The 11,718-nt window shown below is 35.0% G+C and overlaps 1 protein-coding gene across 1 annotated transcript in view; it reads right to left on the bottom strand.

The window, feature by feature from the left end:
• The window catches only part of LOC139708287 (uncharacterized), a 23,196-nt gene extending 13,718 nt beyond the window's left edge, over positions 1-9,478 (bottom strand). The window contains exons 1-2 of the mRNA XM_071620254.1: positions 9,326-9,478; positions 301-684 (exon numbers count right to left, since the gene is read on the bottom strand). Coding sequence (XP_071476355.1) covers positions 301-684; positions 9,326-9,368 — 427 coding nt within the window. The 5' untranslated portion in view covers positions 9,369-9,478. The remainder of the gene's footprint in view (positions 1-300; positions 685-9,325) is intronic.
• Between the last annotated feature and the right edge of the window lie 2,240 nt (positions 9,479-11,718).

Genomic DNA, 11,718 nt, shown 5'->3' on the forward strand with positions numbered 1-11,718 from the left:
CTCAGTTCACACTCTTCCTGAGTTTGTGCTTTCTTTCCAATGTTTAGATAGGTTAGGAAAGTCCATTTGATTTGAGTTATACATCATTTTAAAGCTTAAAGTCTGCTCTTTCAGAATAAGGTCTTAACTAAAAATTCATGTTTGGCGACTTTTTGTTTGTTTTGAGGTGCAGGGTCACATATTCATTTTAGTAGCCGTATCTAGGAGTAGAAAAAACAAAGAGGTGAAAAAATTACAAAACAACAACGGCAACCCCTCGACCCGGTATATACATGAAATGAGTTGTAAAGGAAACGATACCTTGCACACGAAGACGGCGACATAGTGAATCACCAGGCCTATTAGTAAATGAAAAGTCACATCGGTAGGACAGCTCGTCACCGAGTTCGACTCCGTAGATGGTCAAGTTTGCGCCAGCCGTGGAATCAATATCAAGCTGGTATCGACCTTCCCGATGAGACATTTGGCAAGGCGCGTCGTCGACACTGCAAATCCAAGAAAGCACAGGGTCATTTGTGAACTCCTCGCTTCGTTTCATCACCACTTGTAACAGATCAGGCTGGAAGGTAGGAAGCCCGAAAGGAGAGAACCGGAAAGGCAGCACAGCATTAGTGCCGCTGACAGCACAAACGTCGTCTTCTCTGCCAGTACAGGTACCAACAACGGTTTTGGACCAGTAAGCGCCTAAAACAAAGGAAACATGATATCAAAGACTTGAATTCGTTGTAAAGCCCAGGAGGCAGTTCGTCTTTGTCTAAAAACTGATTTTCAGTTCTTTATCGCCGAAATAAAGGAAAACATTTAGATTTTCATCTCTCTTACTAAAACACAGTAAAACACACACACACACACTCACACACACTCTCTTTCTCAAGGAAAACTTAGCAAAATTTTATGAACATTTTGCCGCCGGTGTCAAAGGAAGCGGACAGAGGATTTTCCTTTCTACATTTATACACCTGTACAAGATTATTTCGATGTATTTAGCTCTTGATTTTTCTACGTGCACGCAAACACAACCACACTCATCCTATCCTTCATCCTCAATATTTATGTACTTTCCATGCAGATAAATACAACAACAACCCCTTGTATTGATGTGTGACACTGTGTGTGTGTGTTCTCACACACATACACACAAATAGAAATCATACATTTGACAAAACTAGTTTAGTTTTTTTTTTTCATGTTAGTAAGTTGTAACATTGTACCTCTTCCTGTAACGGCATTCTGGCGTAAAACAACTACAGATGCATGTCAGTGGTGTTTCAAACCTATACAACGCACAGCATGTCCTATTAAACACTGTCATCAATCCATCAAATGCTGTATCAGATACGGACATGCCAATCTTTTCTCAAGATGTACTTGAGACACTCGTTCCTTTTTCTTTTATTTCTCCACTGGCATTTTCTCACCATACGGAAATTTGATTACATCTATCGAATTCATTTTTGTATATATCACCTGTCCAAAACTGAATGAAAAATTAAATATCAAAACATCAACGACTCTGTTTAATTGAAGGTGATATTTGTTAGAGAATTATAAACAGATTTCTATTGTATGCATAAGTTTTGAAAGTCTACGGTACATTTTTAAGATGAATCAATAGGGATCACTACTTCTTTGATTAATACGCGACAAATCTCCCCTAAATAAAAAGTACATAAATATCAAGAATTAATGATAGGGTGAGTGTGGTAGTGTTTGCGTGCACGTAGAAAAATCTAGAGCTAAATACATAAAAAAATAATCCTGACAGGTGTATAAATGTAGAAAGGAAAATCCTTTGTCCGCTTCCTCTGTTTGTTTGTTTGTTTGTTTGATTTATTTCTGCATTTTCTTTCTCCGAAAACAATTGCAAATGAAAACAAAATGATACAGATACATACAAATCAATACAAAGAAAAATCATTTGCGTAATAACATTCAGTCTGAAGTGGCATAATTATGAATCAAAATAACATATTAAGGCATACTGTATCTATTAACAAAGGAGAAATCAATACAGGGGACCGTCATCATAAGCAGAGCTTGACGTGGATGAGGCCCTATCTGAATATGTGATACCAATGTAATACAACACCTATTATATTTGACACCGGCGGCAAAATGTTCATAAAATATTGTTAAGTTTTCCATGAAAGCTGTTGCTACTACAAGCAGGATACATATCTATCTCATTAGTGATCATTATTGTAGCCCGGGTGTTAGGTATTTTAATTCTTTGGAAAACTTGGAAATTTACAGATCGGTCCGTTCTTGTATTTGCTAAGTTGGGTTAATTTTGAAGCTTGTTATCACCTCCAATCTGTTATACAAAGGCACCTTAGCGAACCATGAATCCAACGCTTTACAAATCAATTTGTATTATTTGACCGTGCATCACAAAAGAAACAAAAAAAAATCCCTTAATTCTACGTGTGGACTCAAGAAAGGTAAAATGGGTCAACCGAGTCAATTTTGAGTTGCGCATATTTTCTGAAAGAGCTATTCTTCTTCTACATTATTCTTGAGTGTGTGATTATCAATTGAATAGGAAAATGATTTTCAGCAGTTTTTCTACAACCTTTTTTTAAAGAAGAGTATTGTGATCACGTTTCTCTTAGAGACCCCTTTCATTTCTTGAAAATCGGATTCACCTCCTTCAGTTTCAACTCTAGTAACTTTTGAAAGGATGACGCTACTGCTCTGAATGTTGATATCTATTAAGGTCAGAATGTGGTAATAGACCATGCTCAATTTCAGCTTCATCTAAAAATCCCTTGATGGTTGGTGCTACAGTGGTTAACAATCATGTGTTTGTCCCACTCATGGCACAGGTAGCACGACTTTCATAGTTAAGATTTTCAAAACACTTGAATAGACCCTGTACTTCAGAGCCTCTTTTCTCAGGTCACACTTTCCAGAGTGTGTTTTCTTTCCAACACTTATATAAGTTAAGAGAATCCATTTGAATTGAGTTATACATCATTTTAAAACTTAGAGACTGCTCGTTCAGAATCTGCCCATATTAAAGTAGAATCTCTGTCTGGCGACATTTTTGGTTTTTGTTTGCTTTTTTTTTTTTTTTGGTGCAGAGTCACAAATAATACATCTGCAATTTTGCTTCGACAAATGGAAATGAAGAAAAAAAAATGAATGACATATATTGAACTATAGAACCGGCCTTCATAGAAAGCAGCAAAAATAGCAAGAAACACTATAACAAAATAAAAAAAGCCATAAAGAATATGAATTACCAAACAAGATTGTAATATTACGATCTGCCATTATGAATGCCTGGAAATGTAATCGATGTTATTTTTTTTTACTCAATTTTACAGACGCTCAGGTTATTTGCAATGCATACTTTGCCCTACTTCAGATTATGAAAGAGCTATTACAAATGGAAGAAAGACACCCATAACAGGCATGCATTTTTCCCTGGCTAGAAGCTGTCACACTAACAAACGCATACTAGACACTTAAGGGAACACGCTAAAAATGAAAACAAAACACTGTGCAGATTTCTGAGGCAGAATGTTGAAAATCCTGTATGGCTATTAAGATTTTTTTTTTTTCATTTTGCAATTGTGAAAAACATACGTTTAATAACTTAAGTAATTAGGTTATGGTTTATTTTCTGCTTGCGGAAGAAACTGTCAAGAAAAAAAAATATGTCGGGGTTTAAATCATGGGGGATATATTTTTAATGGGACACATGCCAGAAATGAATAATGTCATTTTATTTCCTTCCTTTCATTTTAAAGTTTATTGCATGTCAGGGAAAATGATAGTATAAAATGTGACTCTGCACCACAAAATACACACAAAGTAGCCAGTTATAAGCATATTCTGAAAGGACAGACTTTAAGCTTTAAAATGATGTATAACCCAAATCAAATGGACTCTCTTTACCTATTTAAATATTGGAAAGAAAGCACACACTCACGACAAGTGTGAACTGGGAAAAGAGGCTCTCAAGTGTAGTGTCTATTCAAGCGCTTAATCTGTACCAAGCCGTGCTGGCTGTGTGATGAATGAGACAAAAAAAAGGATGTAAACCACCAGAATAACAACAATGAAGAGATTATCAGATTAAACTGAAATTGAACATTCCTTATTAGCACATTCCGTCCGTAATCAATGCCAACTTTCAAAGCAGTAACAGCATCCTTTCAAAAGTTATTAGAGTTGAAAATGAAGAGTGTGCACATGGTTTTTTTAAAAAAATAAACTTTAAGCATAATGTAAAAGAAGACTTGCTCTTTCAGAAACTATCAAAAAAGTCAAGATCCGCTAGGTTGACCCATTTCACCTCTTTTCAGTCCTCACACAAAATCAGTGTGTGCGACTTTTGTTCGTTTTGTGATGCACGGTCACATAATGTAGTGTGAAACTTCAATGAAATGCAATTCAAGAATAAGAAATGTGCAACAAGTCTCTCTCATCTAATATTTCTAATCATCATGCATGCTGTTGTTTCTTTTTATGAGATCGTGACATTCTCAATTAGTAGAAGTACTGTTTATCAGATCTATGTAACTTTTATAGATTTGTGTTACCCTTTACATGTAATGAGCAAGGCTGTAGAGAATGTTATGCTTTACTTTTGTGTACGTATATTGTATGACACATCTTTGATTTCTTTTTCCTTGCAAATGACTAATAGCTAGATAATTGTAGAGGCATAAGTCTTGCAGACAAACTTGCGAATGAAAATTAGAATTTACACACAAATCCAGTAGAAATCAATCCCTGATAGTCAGTCACCACATAAACAAGAAAGCTACATTTATCAGGTATAGAATCGCGAGAAACGCTTTCATTGCACTGTGACATTTGTTGATTTATCGATCAGTTTGGGCGGGTTTGTTTGTTTGTTTGTTTGAGCAGAATATGCGAAGTTGGCCAACCGTCGACTGAGACAGGCATGCGAGCATAGCATATTAAGAGAGATAATTACTACTCTTGCCGCTGAAACGGTCGTCTTCAAATGTTATCATTGTTTTAAGATTAGAACTGTCAGGTAGAAGAGATTAATTAATCACACTTGTAATAAATCGTCTCAAGTTTCAAATATGGATAAGGTTATTAACAACTGACATAAGTATGTGCTTTCGACTATCTATCTCTGCTTCTCATAAAGATGTAGAGTGCTTCAGATGATTAACTCTTTATGTGCCACGTTCGCACGTCCGACTCAGTCGACGGCGTGCCAACTTCGCATATTCTGCTCAACAAACAAAGCCGACAAAACCGATCGATAAATCGGCTAATCACTGCTAATCCCGCGGCACAATGAAAGCGTTTCTCGTGTTTTTGTTCCTCTCATGTATATACGGCTTGCATTCTATGTGGCGATTGACTATCAAGCGGTGTTCCCAACTAGATTTGCTCGTACATTCTAAGTTACTGTCACGGTTTTATGTGCAAAAGTCATGCCTTTACAGTAATGTAGCAAGTGGTCATTCAAAAGAAAAATTTAAAATAGATTTGTCATGCAACTTATATCGAAACAAAGCTTGGCATTTCTCTTTAACTTTGCCTGCTAGTATGCCCATCTTAACAGAAATTTGTAGAAGTTATACAAATTGAAAAAACAGAATTCTTTCTCAAAGCACGACTACTTTCCTGTCTCAGAATAACGTGGAACACAGGAGGTTTCTAACGTGGCACATAAAGAGTTAAGAAGAGCCCTTCATATATCAGATCCACACTGTCTTAGTGAGGAAATCAACCCCCAAAATAAATAAAGTACTACTACTACTACAAAAAAATCCCTATAGAACGTTCAAAAAATGACAAAAATCGGACACGAACTTAGTAAAACATGACATTTTGAAATTTCACTGTTTTCTTGTTGTCAGCAATCATTAATTTTCATGACCTTGCTTAATGACTGTTCAAAAGGGCGACTAAATGATATTATGCTCTCACAATCTTTCAGGTATGTTATACATGTAATATTCTTAAAAATAAAAATAAAAAAGTTATTTTCAAGTGACACAGGTAAAAAACATATTTCCATACAAATATATATCAAATGTAATAGTTATTGTTTTCTTATTTTGGGTGGTTTTTATGGCAAGTTATATATATATATATATACATATATATATATAAATATATGACACATACACAAAACGAACGAAAAGTCGCACCCTTGATTTTACGCAAGGACTCAAAAAAGGTGAAATGGGTCATTCAGGTTAGTATTTAATTTGTCATATATATATATATATATATATATATATATATGTGACCCTCCACCTCAAAACAAACAAAAAGTCGCCAGACATGAATGTTTAGTTAAGACCATATTCCGAAAGAGCAAACTTTAAGCTTTAAAATGATGTATAACTCAAATCAAATGGACTCTCCTAACCTATCTAAATATTGGAAAGAAAGCACAAACTCAGGAAAAGTGTGAAATGAGAAAAGAGGCTCTGAAGTACAATGTCTATTCAAGCGCTTAATCTTTACCAAACCGTGCTGGCTGTGCGATGAATGGGACAAAAAACAGGAAGTAAACCACCAGAGTAACAACAATGAAGGGATTATTAGACTAAACTGAAATTAAGCATGCCTTATTAAAACATTCTGTCCATAATTAATGCCAACTTTCAAAGCAGTAGCACTATTCTTTCAAAAGTTATTGGAGTTGAAAGTGAAGAGTGTGGACAAGGTTTTTCAGAAATGAAAAAGGGATTCTAAAGACACACATAATCACTATTCTACCAAAAATGTTCGAGATAAACTGCTAAAAAACACACTTTCCTGCCCGTTTTATGATACCAAATTTTAGCATAATGTAAAAGAAGACCCGCTCTTTCAGAAAATATGAAAAAGTCAAGTTCGGCTAGGTTGACCCATTTCACTTATTATCAGTCCTCACGCAAAATCAGTGTGTGCGACTTTATGTTCGTTTTGAGGTGCACGGTCACATTATTATTATTAAAGAACTATCCTTCTTCTACATTATTCTCAATATAGGGAAAATAAAATTAGTGGGAAAGTGCTTATTCAGTAGTTTTTTCTTCAACCTTTTTTTTAGAGTAGTGAGATCAAGTATGTCTTAGAGGCCCCTTTTCATTTCTTGATAACCCTTTGCACGCTCTTCACTTTCAAGCCTTGTAACTTTTGAAGGGATAAGGCTACTGCATTGAAAGTTGGCTTTTATCATGGACAGAATGTGTTTATAGAATATACTCAATTTCATTACAATCTGATAATCCATTCATTGTTGTTGTTCCAGTGGTTTGCATCCTGTTTTTTGGCCCATTCATCGCACAGCCAGCACGGTTTCGTAGAGATTAGGCGCTTAAGATAGACAGATAGACCGTGTACTTCACAGCATCTTTTCTCGGTTCACACTTTTCCAGAGTGTGTGTGTATATTTATGCGACTGAATTATGTATTTTTTTTTCATTTTTAGACATGACATAAATTAACACAAAATGAGAGCATGATCCAACTGCTAATTTGAATGAATCATACCGACTTGTGAAGAATTGTTTTCCGAACATTTTTTTTTTTGTTGGAATTTCAGAATGTCATAGCTTCTTTATTTCTTATCCGGTTTTGATAATTTTTGCACTGTTCAGCAGGAAATTTCATTTGTGACCCTGCATCACAAGACAAACAAAAAGTCGCCAGACATGAATTTTTAGTTAAGAGTAGATTCTGAAAGAGCAGACTCTAAGCTTTAAAATGATGCATAACTCAATGCAAATGGAGTCTCCTAAGCCATCTAAATATTGAAAAGAAAGGACACACTCTGGAAAATGTGAACTGAGAAAACAGGCTGTGAAGTACAGGGTGTATTACGAAAGCGATTACTCTACACCAAGCTATGCTAGCTGTAGGATGAACAAAAATCAGGATGTTGACCACGGGAAGGGATTATCAAATTAGGTTGAAATTAAGCATGTTTCATTAGCACATTCTTTACATGATTAATACTAACTTTTAATGCAGTAGCATTATTTTCTCATATGTTATTGGAGTTAAAAATGAAGTGTATGGACAAGGTTTTTGAGAAATGGGAAGACATTTCTATGAGAAACAACTAATTTCACTATTCCAATAAAAAGTGTTTATGAAAAATTGCTGAAAACGCAAGTTCCTGTTTGTTTTAAGATCCCAAACTTTAACATAACATATAAAAATACCTGCTCTTTCAAAAAAAAACATAAAAAACTCAAGATTGGCCTGGTTCATTTGACCTATTTCACCTATTTTCAGTCCTCACTCAAAATCACTGTAAGCGATTTTTTGTTTGTTTTGTGGTGTACGGTCACATTTAATTCTGTCTTATCAAATAAAAAAAAAGAGTGGATTTCTTTTTTAGGGATGTGTGAGCCAAAATGGGATTCTTGAATTATTACCAGAGATGTTTTCATGAGAGTGGGAGTAGGAAAAGAGAACTCAGTCACTGAACACAATAATTCCTAATCTGACATTTTTGTTTTTCATTCATTACCTTCGTTAACATGATATACCGTCAGAAATATTCATATTCCATAATTTGTGTACAGTACCCAATGAATAAGTGGTTTTCTCACAAAAAAAACCCCAATCAAACAAACAAACAAACGAACAATCTTAAAAACTGAACAATCCTCAAAACAAGATTCTTGTGTAGATCGCTAGAACATTCTCAAGACCTTTTTATATGAATAATGAAGAAAACGTAAAAAGTTGTTCTTGGAAGTAAAGCGCAGATGTTTAAGTAATTTTGAATATAGAATACTTCTTAGGAAATGTGAAATCTATTATGGGAAGATGGAATGGATTTCAGTAAATAAAATAATTGGCTATAATTAATATCTTTAGGAGCAGCAAAGAGGGACGTGATCTTGATAAAAGTTTTGAATATGATTCATCAGTACGGGATCAATCATGAGTAAGAATTTCAAAAAATATCAAAAACACACTCAAATACACGCTCACACACACACTCACACACACATACACAGACAAAAACCAAAACAGCTGTTTCCATTTCTTCCAATCAGCATTTTAGGGTTTGATTTTTTATCATTTTCTATTTGAATCCTTGCTGTTAAACAAGGAAATAGCACAGGTGATTTTGTAATTTCACATGTTTCTCTTCATATCTTCCTTTTGATTTCTCTTGAATGTGAAATCATCCATTTTCATCCATCCTCAAAAACTAGTTTATGAAAATCAATGTCAAATAATTTGAAGGTTGTTTGTCACAGAATATTCTGATTAGAAAATACATTGTTCAATTTATATGTTCAGAATAATAGAAAAAAGAAGTACGTAAGAGACATCTGAAAACTACATTTTGAGGGAAATAATGTATACTAACCTAGAAGGAGGACGGTAAATACCAGGTACTTAGCTCCAGCCATCGTGCGTGTTCTCGTATGCTCATCGTTAGCCAATTATGAATTTATCGTGTAACCAGCATGATGGTATACGCTCACATCCCCGGATCAATTGGAGTCACCGATTACGGCCATCTTTTCCAAGCAATGTAACCACACAGTCTCTCGGTCCAAATTATATATCTTCATGACAATGTGGTTTGAAAGCAATTTCGACATACCGAAACACTCCGCCCACGTCAAAGTTTCGATTGCTTTGCCTTTAACAATGATGCATTCGTAGGCAACATATTGTAACGCTTTCCCAAACTCTTCCTTGACAAGGGCTGAGGAAGGAGGGGGGGGGGGGGGGGGAGGTAGGGTTTCTTGGCCGGGAACATATTTGGCTCCGGAGGAAAAAAAACAAAAAAAAAAAAACATGGCCGCCAATAATAAGAGAAGAAGAAGAAAAAAAAAAGACCCATGATACCCAATCTTATTTTCGCAGAAAATTCTTTTCGCCAATGCCAGGGAAGGGTGGGAAGGAGGAAGAAACCATTCGCATCGACCAGCAATTTCCCCCCCCCCCCAAAAAAAAAAACAAACAAACAAACAAACAAACAAACAAACAAACAAACACACACACACACACACACACACACCACCACCACCACCACCACCACTATCACCACCACCCACACTGCTTATCACCAGTCAGCCAGTGTACCGTGCTGTCCATTAAAGATTGTTTCTCTTTCACTCTGCAGAAGTTAAGATGATTGTCACTGCTTGTTGAGACTTCGATGATAGGACTTTGATGAATTGAATCCTGAAGCATCGGTTCTCGTCATGACATAAAGGAGAACCATTCAGATCTCTGTTCAATGCATCCCCCATTTAACGATTTCTTTCAGATGAACGTTGTCCGGCGTTGTTAGTCGTTTGATTATCGTGGCAAGATTTGTTAATCTTAATGTATTTCATGTTTATTCTTTGTGTGTTTGCTTTCACATGCTTGTTTCAGCCTGCCTTTGAACTATATTGAAGTACAAACGATTTGATTAATTGATAATTGAAGACCTGAATATAAGAACGACCCAAGTCCACTTTTTGGCCAAATTAAGCTTGGCATGGGAAATTGTAGCTTGCATGGACACATCTTGTGTATAAATGATAAATCCTAATTACCCCCGGAAGTGCCTGAAATGAATAAGTTAAATCTTATATTAATGTAAGAATGAAGGACTTGGGTCATTCTTACATTCATATTATAGCGCCCTCTCTCACCCTTCTCTCATCTCTGTAGCATAATATCATGTATATGATTCAAAGAACGACCCAAGTCAATCACACAAAATGCCCTCTCCACAATTAATGTAAATGTTAATTGTCATGATAGTATATGTTCTAATTTGTATAAATAATGCTGCCTTGTCATCACAATTGAATAGAATATCATTGGACAAATAAAAAAGCTATGAAGGTTTTTTTTTTTTTAAGTTAACTCAATTTCAATTTCAATTTCAAGTTTTTATTTCCATTTCCATTGAATAAACAAGGAAAATCATATACAATACATTTACAGTTCATATTTGTAACAATTTCAAAGAAAACGTACAAGTGGTCACGAGTAACAACAAAATTTCCTTTCTAAGGTATACGTAAAACAAAGATTAGAATGGAAATGAAGGGTCCCACTAAAAAGCAAAGCTTGTAGGGTATGGGACCCTCGGAAAATACGTACACAAAATCAGAAAAACCAATGTCAACTGATATAAAATTAACTTAGGAAGGAAAAAGAAGAAAAAAGGGGAAATGAGACTATGGTACAACACACGCCATCGTGGACACAAGCATACTGTACTTAATGATGTAAATGCAATAATAAAACAATTAAACGCTCCGTGGTTTGATATTGCGATTGATTGGGTGCATATACCGGTATGAATGCATAGGAACGGATATATTGTACAATAAAAGAAATATCTGAGGTAAACTTTTGTTAGACAGATTATTTTCCTTAAAAGATAATTTCTGTGTGATATCTTAATACTTATTAAAAAGATGACTTGATCGAGACAATAAAACCGAACCTAATTTGGTTGTATATCATAAGATTTCAATAGAAAGAATTTTAATTTGTTCTTAAAAGCATTCAAAGTTTGTGCTGTTACTATGTCGTTGGGAAGTCAATTCCAATATTTTGGCCCCTCGTAGATGAAGATTTGCTCAGCCAGCAAAGTCCTAAAAAATGGCAATTGAAATTCGTTGGATTGCCTTTTAGGATAAATATGAACGGATTGATTTTTTGAAAACATTGATTCAAATATATATGGAAGATTATTTTTATTGTAATTATACGTAAATTGTTCTAAGTTAAACAAATACTAATCTT

Source organism: Diadema antillarum, unplaced genomic scaffold (genome assembly GCF_040938485.1).
Source record: "Diadema antillarum isolate AM-2024a unplaced genomic scaffold, OU_Dant_1.0 seq00001324_RagTag, whole genome shotgun sequence".
In the NCBI taxonomy this organism is placed as follows: Eukaryota; Metazoa; Echinodermata; class Echinoidea; order Diadematoida; family Diadematidae; genus Diadema; species Diadema antillarum.